The sequence below is a fragment of the Camelina sativa genome, chromosome 19, assembly GCF_000633955.1.
Source record: "Camelina sativa cultivar DH55 chromosome 19, Cs, whole genome shotgun sequence".
In the NCBI taxonomy this organism is placed as follows: Eukaryota; Viridiplantae; Streptophyta; class Magnoliopsida; order Brassicales; family Brassicaceae; genus Camelina; species Camelina sativa.
Genome location: NC_025703.1, coordinates 14746378 through 14759119, shown reverse-complemented (window position 1 = coordinate 14759119; position 12742 = coordinate 14746378). Strand labels below are relative to the sequence as shown.

At 35.8% G+C, this 12742-nt stretch overlaps 2 protein-coding genes and 3 pseudogenes across 2 annotated transcripts; 2 read left to right on the top strand and 3 right to left on the bottom strand.

Moving 5' to 3' along the window:
* The window catches only part of LOC104767834, a 2851-nt pseudogene extending 1584 nt beyond the window's left edge, over window positions 1-1267 (top strand).
* LOC104766367 lies at window positions 1717-3882 on the bottom strand (annotated as a pseudogene).
* Window positions 4311-5454, bottom strand: LOC104767833 (floral homeotic protein PMADS 1-like). The gene has a single exon (XM_019241224.1). It carries the CDS (start codon window positions 5411-5413, stop codon window positions 4418-4420), a length of 996 nt encoding a protein of 331 aa, XP_019096769.1. The 5' UTR covers window positions 5414-5454; the 3' UTR covers window positions 4311-4417.
* Window positions 6888-10164, top strand: LOC104766366 (annotated as a pseudogene).
* Window positions 10070-12064, bottom strand: LOC104766365 (syntaxin-32). Its single transcript, XM_010490236.2, has 5 exons — window positions 11604-12064; window positions 11084-11340; window positions 10829-11001; window positions 10470-10667; window positions 10070-10368 (listed from the first exon to the last, which is right to left on the bottom strand). The coding sequence occupies exons 1-5, from the start codon at window positions 11842-11844 to the stop codon at window positions 10209-10211; spliced, it is 1029 nt and encodes a 342-aa protein (XP_010488538.1). The 5' UTR covers window positions 11845-12064; the 3' UTR covers window positions 10070-10208.

The window sequence follows — 12742 nt, the reverse complement described above, 5'->3', positions numbered from 1 at the left end:
GCAGTGGTTGATACGAAGCTGAATAATGAGTATGACAGAGAAGAAATGGCTCGCATGGTTGCTTGTGCAGCAGCTTGTGTCAGCTCGCCGTAGACCTCGCATGGACCAGGTAACTTATTAATCATTTTTTTAATTAAGGGTTGACATTTGGTTTTCCTGTTTTCAAATAATTGTATTGAGCTATAAACCTAAAATAAAAGATTTTTTTTTTGGCTTTGAATACAAAAAAACTGTCAAAAATATATAAATACCTAATTTTAATTAAAAATTATATTTATATACCTTGTATAGTTATATTTGTTTATAGTATAAAAATTACAATATAATACATGCGCGTAATACTAACTTCTATTTGGGAAAAAAACCGAAAAATATTTTATCTATTTTTATTTGGACGTTTAATACCTGTCTTTTTCGGTTGGAAGAAAAATATACCTCATCTAATTTTCATTGGTTTAAAAATACTTAATGTTTAAATTTTTGCTAGATTCGATTTGGGTTCTGTTTTTTTCTTTCTTAGCTCAGTCTTTTGATGTATCTTAGCAACACCACTTAATTAAAAACTGACTTGAGACTAATGTGCCAACATGCAAATTTTTAGCTACATTTATTTCACTTTGTAAAATATATATTAGTAATTCAAAATGTTTATAATGCTAATAGAATGAGTGATTGGTGTAAAACAAAAACGAGCAGGTTGCACGTGTGCTAGAAGCCTAGAAGCCTAGAAGGAAACATATCACCGTCAGATCTGAACCATGGGATCACACCGGGTCACAATAATGTGTACGGCTCAGCCGGAGGAAGCACGGATTATGACTCGAGCCAAGACAATGAAGGCATGAACAAGTTTAGAAAAGTGGGACTTGAGACTCACGGTTTGTATAGTAACCCAGTCAGTGAATATGATTTGTACCCATCCTGGTCGAGCACCGAGATTCAGACCACACGGGAAATGGAGATGGGCAAGAGATTACAGGGTTTTTTTTTTATAATTATTATCTGTTTAACTGTGATTTTTTTGGTAAATGTCTTATAATGATCTTATAATGATTTTTGTATTTTTTTTTGGTTTCTTCCCCTAATTGTAATATTAATATTCACTATTCAGATTGAGGTTGGATTCTTGAGAAAAAACAAAAACAGATTTGAGGTTTGAAGTTGAAATGTTATATTTGGGAATTGATCTCTAAATTAGCTGGTTGTTTTTGAAGAACTTATTTATTTGTGGGCTTCTGCTTAAGGCTCGAAATCGTCATCAACTTGAAGTTATCTTAGTTCAGAACTATCTTGATAATGGGTAGGATTCCACAAACAAGATCCTTGAATGGAATATGATGTGTTAATCACCCACCAAGAAGTAAAAACAAATCCATAAGCAAACCTTCTTCACAGATTAGAGTGTTTATTGTTGACTCCAAATGAAAACATAGTTAATGAAACCTTCTTCACACATTGGAGTGTTCATACCACAACCCAACATCCCTTGAAATAAAAATAATTTTACATACTCAGTCGGATTTGTAACTCCGAGTTAAGGTCCACACGAATTTTAAACAACATCAGTTTGTGGAGAAATAATTAAGATTCCAAATATGGTGTTCGTTTGCAAGATTATATTGTTTCCTTCAAGGTGTTCGTTTGCAAGCTTAGTTCCAGAGAAACTTGTTTTAAGTCGCTTTTCAAAGGAAATTGCTTGTACTGTGGTGCCTGTTGTACGAAAACTCTACTAACATATACATGTCGTAGTCACATAATGCTGTAAGATTTTAATGTTTCGCTGCATATTATATAGATACAAGCTGTGGTCATGGTTTGTACTGTGGTTCTGTAGTAGGAAAAACACAGTAACGTTATTTGTAGACCCGCAAATGATATCTAGGAAGAGGAAACTTAGGCTACACATTGGTTTAGTGATCATAGGTTGTTCACATTCGGGAGCTGTAGGAGTTTTATCAGTACTAGAAAACAAGCCCAAGTTCTGACGGCTTCAGTGCACTTCTCAAACGGTAATTATAGAGATAGTAGTGCTTCAGTCCCTTTCCTCGAAAAAACCTCAAAGTTTTCGTGAAACTCGTATTCTGCATCGCATCCGACGCGTAGAACACATCACAACCTTTTTGCTTAGAGACGATTAGTGCATCATTCATCAGCTGCGGAAACGAGGTCACTGTTGCTACATTGTAGTAAGAATAAGCATATCTCACTGTGTCGTACTTCTGGTTATCAGGGACAGGTACATGGTAAGTGTAGAAGCTGCAGAAGTCAGTGACGTCATGAGTTTCAGGGCTTACTACTAAGTAACTGTAGACGACATTTTCCTGTGTGAGAAGCCAGTGCTTGACATCGTTTTCATCAAAGTCAGCCGCAACTCCAAACTGGCAGAGGTAGTTCCTAAGCAACTCTGTAACAGCTGGGACAACACGTCGTTCCATTTGCCTAAATCCAGGAGTGATCGGTGCATCTGGTAAGTCGTAAAATTTGTTGGCCATGCTCATTGTCATTCTTGTTTGCCCAACCTCGAGTAGCTTCTTCGGGTTCAACAATCTGACCCAGTATATGCAGCTGGTCACTGGTTTAGTAAGTATATCACGTGAGGTATAAGCAGCTTGCCATACATTCTGCAAGCGAACCCTTCTAGTCAGCTCCTTGATCATGACAGGAGCAAGTCCCTTATACCTGAGCTTCTTGTGAATACACAAGAAAATGATCTTTGCCATTTTAATAACCTCATCACGCACCCTGATTCTTATTGGCAGGCCACCGATGAAAGCAACAAGTTTCTTCGAGGTCTTGACACGGACTCCAACATGCTAGCTCTGGTAATAACCAGGTGGACACAATGCCCACCTCATATACTCTCTGGAGTAATCAGCAGGGTGCACATATTCAGTATAGTTTCCTTTCAAAAAGTTGTACACCTCTGAACAGATATCATCAGAGTTCAAATCGCATGTGGTCCATTCGAATTGACCAGGAAGGTTATACGGCCCTTGCTTGACCTTAGATACCAAAGTTGCGGGCTCTATTGGGCCTTCAGGCAAACTAGCTCCCCTGATATCATCATTAAGCTGCACAACAGGTTGACTCTCCCAGAACTTATGGGTCTTTGTATACGGCTGTAGTATCAATCCAACAACGGTTTGAACTGCAGTATCGTCCTTGGGTAATGGAACTTGTGAGTTCTTGGCATCAGCACCTCCTAGTTCGTCATTCTCAGGATTCGGTTTTGGATCTGACATTGTGATGTTTCGTCTGCAACAATAAAAGTTTGATAGCTCAAATCAAATCAATGAATACGCAGCGTTATTAAGCTAGCAAGTATCTAGCAACAGCAATGAATCAAAAACTGAAAACGCTATATAGTATGAAGCACAAAATTAGTAACCCTAGCTATTCCCAAAATCTCTAGCAACAAATGTTTTCCGATTTCGCAAAATCGAGTATCGGATCTACAGATCCCTATGGATACAAAGCCATGAACCGAAACAATAACAAAACCTAGAAATCTGAGTTCAGCGGATAGTATCAGGAGTGACAAATTTTGCTTACCAAAAGCTTCAGGTTGAAGTGCGAGAGCAAGAATCGGAAGTCGGTCGCCGGAAAATAGTTGAGCTACTATCGGAGGATACTGAGAGAAAACGTAAATTCTCGAAACTTCTAGAGAGAGAGAGAGAGAGTGGCGACTGGCGAGTCCTGAAGATGATGAGGACAACGCAGAAATGTTTTTAGACGATTTTGACCTTGAGATTCTTTCAAGACTTACCGTCAGATGGAGGCGAGTCCACGTGTCATCATCCCGCCTTTTCAAACATTTGCCGCCATGATTCCGTCCTCAAAAACCAATCTTTTTAAACCCGAACCGGACTGCCTCTCGGGTCAATGGGTTAACCGATTAAATTAATTAACAGTTTATAATATCATTATATATTTTATAAATATAAATATTAAAAAACAATTTATACTTAAATGTTAAAATTATGTTGTATAACAATAATCATGAAGTGATTAAACATTCTTAATCTAAATAAATTATTAAAATGTAAATTTAATGTTATTTTGTTGCTATTGTAATATTTTAGCTTCATGTATATATATCATGTTGTATGAACTTCACTCTTTTAACGTTTTGATTGAATGAATATTCTTGTTTGACAAAATAATAATAATAAAAGTTGGAACATCATTATAAACTAAAATGACAAGAAAAAATCATTTAAATTTCCATTATTCCAAACAAAAACAAACAAAGACATAATTTTAGAATGACAAATAAAATTATTTCATAATCTCCATAGTCCTAAAAAAGATAAACAAACATAACTTGAAAATTTTCATACCAACATATATAGTAGTAGCACCTATAAAAGTCTAGAAATATTAATCTCTTACCAAACCTTATTGATATCAATCAGCATCACATCATATCATTATCTTCCCCATCGGTTGCTTCCTTAGCCGGTGACTCTCTACGAATATCATTACTGATTTCTATAGTGTTGCTCCTTCTTTGAAATTGTGAGTCGCCATTGTTAACAATGCTTCCTTTATCTTTGACCCCAAACTCAGGATTCATGAAATCAAACGGGCATTGGTTGGGTTGACTCATAGCCATAGTTGGATTGTTGTTGGTGTTATGATGTTGCAGTGGTTGAGAAACCGACCCAACCAAACCATGGAAAGATATCACAGGAGCTCCAATCGGCTCCATCTCCAATCCATTGATATTATTTCCTTGGAATGGAAACCACTGATCTATCAAGTAACAACTTTGTTGATTCCCCGGTATTGCAGCATTAATGTTAATCTCTTTCATTGCTTCATTAGTATTCCAAGCTCTCTCATCTTCTTGACGACCTCTTGCAAAAACACCATTCGTAGTGGTCTCAAACTCCTCAAATTTCCTTTCAAATAAAGGATCAGGTGGATCTCGAAGAGGAGAATGTTGCACGAAATGTAGCTTCTTCCTATGAAGCATGACATTATCCTTTGAGAAAGATATCAATGCATAGATCTCATTTAAGTCAAGATCTGCAATACTACGACCACGATGTAGTTGCAACATCATCTGATCAATGGCATAATTCTGGTTCTTCTTATGAGTTTTCATCAGTTGCTCGTGGACCTTCTTAGTCTTCTCTTTCAGGTATGACTGGAGACTCGTCTCTTTTTTCTTCTTCTCGATCTCTGGTAAGGCAAAGAAATCGTCTAGGAGGTCACGAACCTGCTTAAGAGATGGCCACACCATTGGATAATCCTCCTCAGGGCTGAACATGATGATACACGCCTTAACATCACACAATATAGTTACTTCTTCTATCTTTTTCAGTAACCCTTCCCTCCTTTTTTTCGAACGTATGACTCTTGAGTTGTCATTCTCTATCCACGCAAGTTTTATTTTTTTTCTTGCCATGGTCACTCTCTTAGTTTGATCTCTCTCTCTCTCTTTTTGAGTTTTTGTGGTTTGTTGGATATGTGAAAAATATAATGCTAGAGTTTGTTTAAATAGAATTGGGATAAAGAGAGAATGTTTTCAACACTGGTGCCAGTCAAAAGAAAGAGATAAGATGTAAAATTTATTACTGTATATAGGAGAATAATATAAACTTTTTGGTCATAGTCAAAACACCAAAATAATGTTTTAATTCATGATTTTATTATTAAATAATGCTAATTAAAATTATAAGAATTTCATTATTAGGAATAGTATTAATTCGTAGTGTATAAATATTTTATTCTGGGAACTAAATGTTGACTGTAGATTTCAATATAAGTATCACTTTAATATATTCTGTATACAAAAACTTGACTCTTGACTTCCTTCTTTTAAAGTACAATATTTTCTTATCAAATATTATAGTTAGATTCCAAAATGACATGAAGTTTGTCAAAAGTTTTTAATACATAATCATTTTTGAAATTTGAACTATAGAGAATAAGATGTATATAATGGTATAACTTAGATACAAATAGTTTATAAACTTATATAATTTTTCTTAATCTAATATCATACAATATGGTTTATTGATTTGAGTCCATCAACATTTGAGAAATTAAACCCCCATCAGCAATCTATAAATTAATTAAACTCATGTTTCTAAACTAACGCAAAATCCATACTTGAAAAGAATAATAAAAAAAATAATATTCGTCTTTCATACCTTAAGCAAAATTTTTAGTATTATGTAATTTAGGCGAACTTCATACCGACATTACATTAGTTATATTAGTGTTTTATACCGGCCTTAGAATTACTTAATGTAAATCAACTTGAAGGATAAAACCATGTATATGTCTTTCTTTTGTGCACTAAAACGTTGAGACCACAAACACAGATTTTTTGTATCAAAATTATGGATGAGGTATGATTTTTTTTTTGTCAACAGGTATGAATTTGTTTTATCAGAAGTTATTAGAAGTCACTCGACATCTGTCATATTTTAAAAGGCAGTCAGTATGACGGTAACTTAAACTTTTGACAAATTCGAACCAATAAAAAATGTGCTAACCTATAAATTCTGGAAGAAACTGATTTTTCATATTGCAAAATCGTAACTGATTTTTCATATTGATAACATAATTTACAATGGCAAATAAACTGATTTATTTTCAAATTGCAAATAAAAAACTCAATTTTGGAAAGAAAAATGGAAAACTCGAATTTGAAAAAAAAGAAAATCCAAACTAATTGTTTTATTTAAGGTTTTTTCCTGTATTATTATAATATTTTATTTGGTTTATTAATATTAGGGGTTATTTGACACTTTTTAAAAAGATGTGAGGGTTTTTGGGGGTTTAAAAGTCCAGAAACAAAAGGTTTGGGTTTAAAAAATGTTTTTGGAAAATGTGAGGGGTTTTATTTTTTCACTGTAGCTCTCTCTGTCTGATGTTTGGTTTCTCCGACAGACTTGGAATTGGGATATCACAGTGATGATCAAGACTTTGTCTGTGGCTTCTGCTCGCATCTTCTTCTTCTTCTCTAAATCCTCTCCAGCCTTTGTTATTCGCTGCTCTAACCTCTCTTTATCGCATCGCCGGAAGTTCACTACGGCGATGGCTAGTGGAAGCGACGAGTTCGTGAAAGGAAACGTATATCCAAATGGCGTTGCTTTAATCACTCTTGATCGACCTAAAGCTCTCAAAGCCATGAATCTAGGTCTCTGTTTTTAAGATAGACTTAACCTTTTTTTTTATGATATGAGTAAGTTCAATCATTAAAGAAACGAAATTTTTGCAGAAATGGATTTAAAGTACAAGAACTTGCTTGATGAATGGGAATCTGATCCTAGAGGTCAAATGTGTTATCGTCCAAGGCAGCACACCTCGGGCCTTTTGTGCAGGTCAAAAAATAAATTTCTTTTGTTGTTGTGTTGATATGTGGATTCTGGTTTCTAAGATTGTAGTCTAAAATTTGTGGCAAGTACAATGCATCTTATAGAAAACAAAAGCCATCTTATAGTGATTGAGTCTTGGTTTTTTTGTGTGCTGTGGTTTTCTTTCAAAGGTGTTCCCTTTAGCTAAATTCAAACTGGATAGAATGTTTGTAACAATGGGTCTTAGTTTATCTGCAGGTGGTGATGTGAAGCAGATTACAACCAAGAATCAAATGTCAGATATGATACAGGTCTGTTTGTGCTCTTTTAGTCTATTAGTTTGATCAAGTTAAACTATGTGGTAACACTCTTTAGAGAACAAGGCTTTCTCGGATTTACGCCATGCTTGATTACCCTCCAAGATGTATGTTTCTTGTTTATGTGGTAACAACTCTAACTTTGCTTCATTTTAGGTATTTACAGCTGAGTATTCACTGATATGCAAGATTGCTGGATACAGAAAACCATATGTTTCTTTAATGGATGGCATAACAATGGGATTTGGCCTTGGTCTTTCTGGACATGGGCGCTACCGAGTGATTACAGAGGTGCTCATTGTAAATCCTCGTTCTGTACTCATATGTGGATAACATTTAGCATGCATTTCTTACCTCCTGTCATTGTTTTGTTATCCATTTTAAGAGGACGGTCCTCGCAATGCCAGAAAATGGAATCGGGTTGTTTCCGGATGTTGGTTTTTCATATATAGCAGCTCATAGCCCTGGCGAAGGATCTGTTGGTATGTTCATTTCCTAGATTTCCTAATAGTTCCTCCCAGAATTTGCTTTCAGTTAGATTTGTTGTCACCTGGTCATTATGTTTAAGGATGTATGTTTTCATATTGCATAACAGATGATGTTGTCTCATTCTCCACCAGCAACATTTTTGACCTTCAAATTCTGCAGGTGCTTACCTTGGTATGACTGGGAGAAGGGTTTCCACACCTTCAGATGCATTGTTTGTGGGTCTTGGGACACATTATGGAAAGCTAGGTTCACTCAAAGAAGCCATTTTGTCGGCTGACCTGTAAGCCCTTGCAGACTACTTTGTTCTGACATATTTCGATCGATTTCATGTGCATATTTCCAGATATAGAAGCTTTTTGGTATTACTCTGTTTAGTTTCTCAGAAAGCATATGTGTTGGTAATACAGTTCCAAGGATCCCGATCAAGACATCCAATCAACTTTATCAAATTATAGCAGTGATCCTGAATCTGAATCCCAGCTCAAAATGCTTTTGCCTCAGATAAAATCAGCTTTTAATACAAGTAAGTCTGTTAAGGAAACAATCGAAGAGCTGAAGAAGTACCAGCAGAGCAGTGAAGCTTCAGGTATTATACTCATTACTATTTTAAGGTTTCGATGAAGATCTATTTGGTTCCATGCTCTCTTAGTGATTTTTATATAGAGATACCAATACCAAACCCTTAGTGCGTGTGTGGTATCTATAACAACGACTACACTTCGAGATAATAATAATACTTCTCTCTTTCTCTTTAGTAGTGGCCACTTTGACTTTCTGAAGGATCTAGCTGAAGGGTAGATGGATACATGTATAATAAATTGAATTTGCTATCCTGCCTCTGAGAAATTTGGACATGATGATTATGTACAGTTGCAGAGTGGGCTAATGAAGCACTCGAAGGCCTTGTAAAAGGGGCACCGTTTTCTCTTCACCTAACGCATAAGTACTTCTCGAAAGTTGTTTGTGCCAAGGGAATGACTGACAACGGGATGTCAACGGTGAGTCCAAACTCTTTGTTTCCAATTACGTTACAACTTTTCACAACAAGTAATACTTCACTAGTAATAAGTTTTCACTAGTAATAACTTAAACTTTTCTTTCCATCTTGGAGCTTAATGGTGTGATGAAAACTGAGTACCGTATTGCTTTAAGATCTGCTTTGCGCGGTGATTTCACTGAAGGTGTTAGAGCAGTCTTGATTGACAAAGACCAGGTTTTGTTCATTGCCACTCAAGATTATTCGTTATATTGTCCATCACTTCTCTTTCTGCTGTTTGTCCATTCAGTTAATTCAGTCACATGATTATTGTGTGCTTTCTCATTTTAAAGAAATCGTCTTTGACAATCAGAGTTGATAATTCTAGACATGTCTCAGTCACTTTTTGGCCTCTGTTGTCTCTGTATTGCCTTGTTATAAGCTATCATTCATGAGTGGTTTTTTTCTCTCGCAGAATCCGAAATGGAAACCAGCACGCTTAGACGAGGTAGATGAAACAGAAGTGGATTCTCTCTTTAAGCCATTAAGTCCTGGACTTGAAGAGCTAAACGTATGAAAAGCGACTTACCAAACCACGGAATAAATTTGCTTAGCTAATGGATTGTTGGATTATAGTGCTGCAGAACTTGTCCCATCTATTTATCATTTTTCCAAGTCGTCGAATTGATGAACTTACAACAGAAATCATTCTTTTCTAATAAAGTCGTCTCTCTTTAGTCTTTACAGCATAGAGCAGAGTGCTACAATCAATTCATACGTTTACATTTTTCTCTAGAGTTCATTACTCATAATTCAATAGGAAATGATACAAACCAAATAAAAAATATATGACGTAATAAATAAAGTGCAAATGGAATCAGAAACATACCTAATGGTAGGCAAGATAAGTGGTAGTGAAAAGAGAAGCAGAATCACAAAAAAATTGTTTGGAAAACTTAAAAAGAAATTTTACATGGACGTGACATTATATTTTATCTCCATTAATCTGAACAGAGCATAAGATCCCTTTTTTCTCTTATAGTCTTTACATGTCAATAAGATACGACAGTAAAAAAAAAGAACCATGTTGAAACTCTTTAAAAATCAATTTTTTTACGCCACGAAGAAGAGGAAAATCATGAGAAATGCAATGAGTACGAAGAAAATTTTCATCATCAGCCATCGGTTTGACGATATGCTGTTGAGATACCTGGCCAGTTGGCTCTGTGCTCCTTCCACATTCGCTAATGTATCTTCCATGTTTTGATCGATCCTGTACAAACCATCAGCATATCATATTATACTTCCTTTCCAAAAAAATGTGTGAAATGAATCATAAAACAGTTTGGTGTTTCCCTCATGAGGAAGACGAACCTGATAGCAATCTCCCCTTGCTGAGAAACCATGGTTGCTAGTTGTGTGAAGATACTGCCTAGCTCGTGGATTGTTGATTCGACGTTGTGTAGAGCTTCAGCTCGGCTCTGCATATATGTGTCCTGCAATGGGACCATCTGTTGCTGTTGTTGTTGACTCTGTTGCAACAATGGTGAAGATTCAGCCTCTCCCTGCTTCCTGTAAATGTAGAGATTATGATCAAGCCAAATTCTAAAATGAGCAATGAGTAACATGGTACGGATAAGATTCTAGTAAATACATGGCAAAATTCTGGATTCCCATTAGACAAAATTTGTAGCCAGATTTCAAGAGGTAGTATTAGGTTAATAGTACTTTACCATGGGACTAGCTGAGATGACGATGAAGAAGCCCCATTTGCCCATGGAAGAGGAGCAGATTCACTAGCAGCAGCCTTAGCAGCCAAAGGGCGCTGGCGAACGAATGGGTTTGTTGATTCTTTGGAAGCGTTTGAAGAGAAGAGTTGCCTTCGATTTTCATGGATCTTCATGTTCTGCAACAAGCAATAAGGTGTAAGAGGCGTTTGAATACTCATGCTTTATGGAAAAAGAAATCTACGGAAACAAAGAAAGAACCTCGGTTCTCATGGTAAGAACATCCTTAAACTCTTTGGTAGTATCCATCAGACGATTCTTTAAATCGTCAACAACAGTTGCTGAGAAGTTAGCTTTGTCCCTATCTCTAGAGCTGTTCCCTTCATCATTCTGAGAGCTCTGGAACACTTGAAGGTCGACCAGAGCAGTATTTAGAGCAGAGATCTCTTGCTTGACGACTACTGTCAGCTCTTGTATCTCCCGAGTCGGATCATCAAATACTGATGTCTTCTTTGCAACTAATTTTGCAACAAAAATCACAAAGTTAATGAAAACATTCTGAACCATCCTTGAGAAATTCTCACACCATTCCTACTAGCTATGGTGGTCTTAATCTAGCTTTTGCTACCGTAATCTAAGCAAAATCATATCTCCTGCTACGATTCAGATCAGCTATATTCGTTTCAAAAGACCATTTCTAACAACCTAAGCTAAAGCCAGACGAAGATTAACTATACAGATTCACAAGATCCCACTCCAAATTTCAAATTGAACAACATACGTTTCGCAAGCTTCGCCAGTTTCTGCGACGTCTGATGAATAGCTATACCAATCTGACCAGCTCTCTTGTTGAACTCAGATCGTTTATTCAGATCCTCTCTTCTCACGCCATCGTTCCAATTACTACCACCATACGGTGCATTATTAGCCGCCGGAGCAATCGATCCCCTCAGGCTCTCCATAATTTTGAAAAACTCGGCCGTCCGATCTCGATACGACGATTGTCCATGCCTCACCGACATTGTTCTGCGTCCTCAGAGAAGCTTCGGATCTGGTCTCTCTCTGAAGCGAAATCAAACAGAAACGTAGAGATTCAAACGAATTTGATGGATTCGAATCTGATGATTTGATACAGAGTCACGCAAATCGCAATGGTACCCTATAGAGGAATCGTGAACAAAATCCAAAAAAAAAACTTAACCAAAATCAGAAGGAGAAGAGCTTAAACCGATTAAACGCGTTGGCAATGATAATATTTCTTCTTTTTTTTTTTGGTCCATTGTGTTTCTCAAATGTCAAATTTTGGCCCAATATTATTATTTGTTTCAAATGCATTACAAAATCAAATGTTTCGAAAATTTTAAACTCCGGTTAGACTGTTCCGGTTAGTCTGATCCGGCGGAACCTACTAAACCCGGCGATAAAACGACCCTATACGATTTTGTAAATTCAATTAATTTATTTTGTAAAATAATATATATATTCTGCAATGAACATAAATTTTCATTTTTGTTATATATATTATGTTCTAAATAATTTAACTGGTTAAAAACAGGAAAATTCTGAAAAATAGCACCAAAATATTTTTTTTTTCAAATTTAGCAAAACATTTCTAAAAATTTCAAAAATAGCACTATATTTCAAAATAAAATTCAAAAATTCAAAATACTAAACCCTATCCCCTCAAAACTATACCCTAAATGTGAAATTGAGAACCCAAACCTAAAAAAAAATTCTAAAAATTAATTTTAAATATTTTAATGTGTTATATAGTTTTATTTTTGGGAATTTATGGAATGTGTGCTATAAGTTGTCCACTGCTATTTTAGGGTATTTCTCTTAAAAAATATGACAGTTTTAAACAAAATTTTAAATACCATTATTTTGGAATTACTAACATATTATATAACGTAAATACAT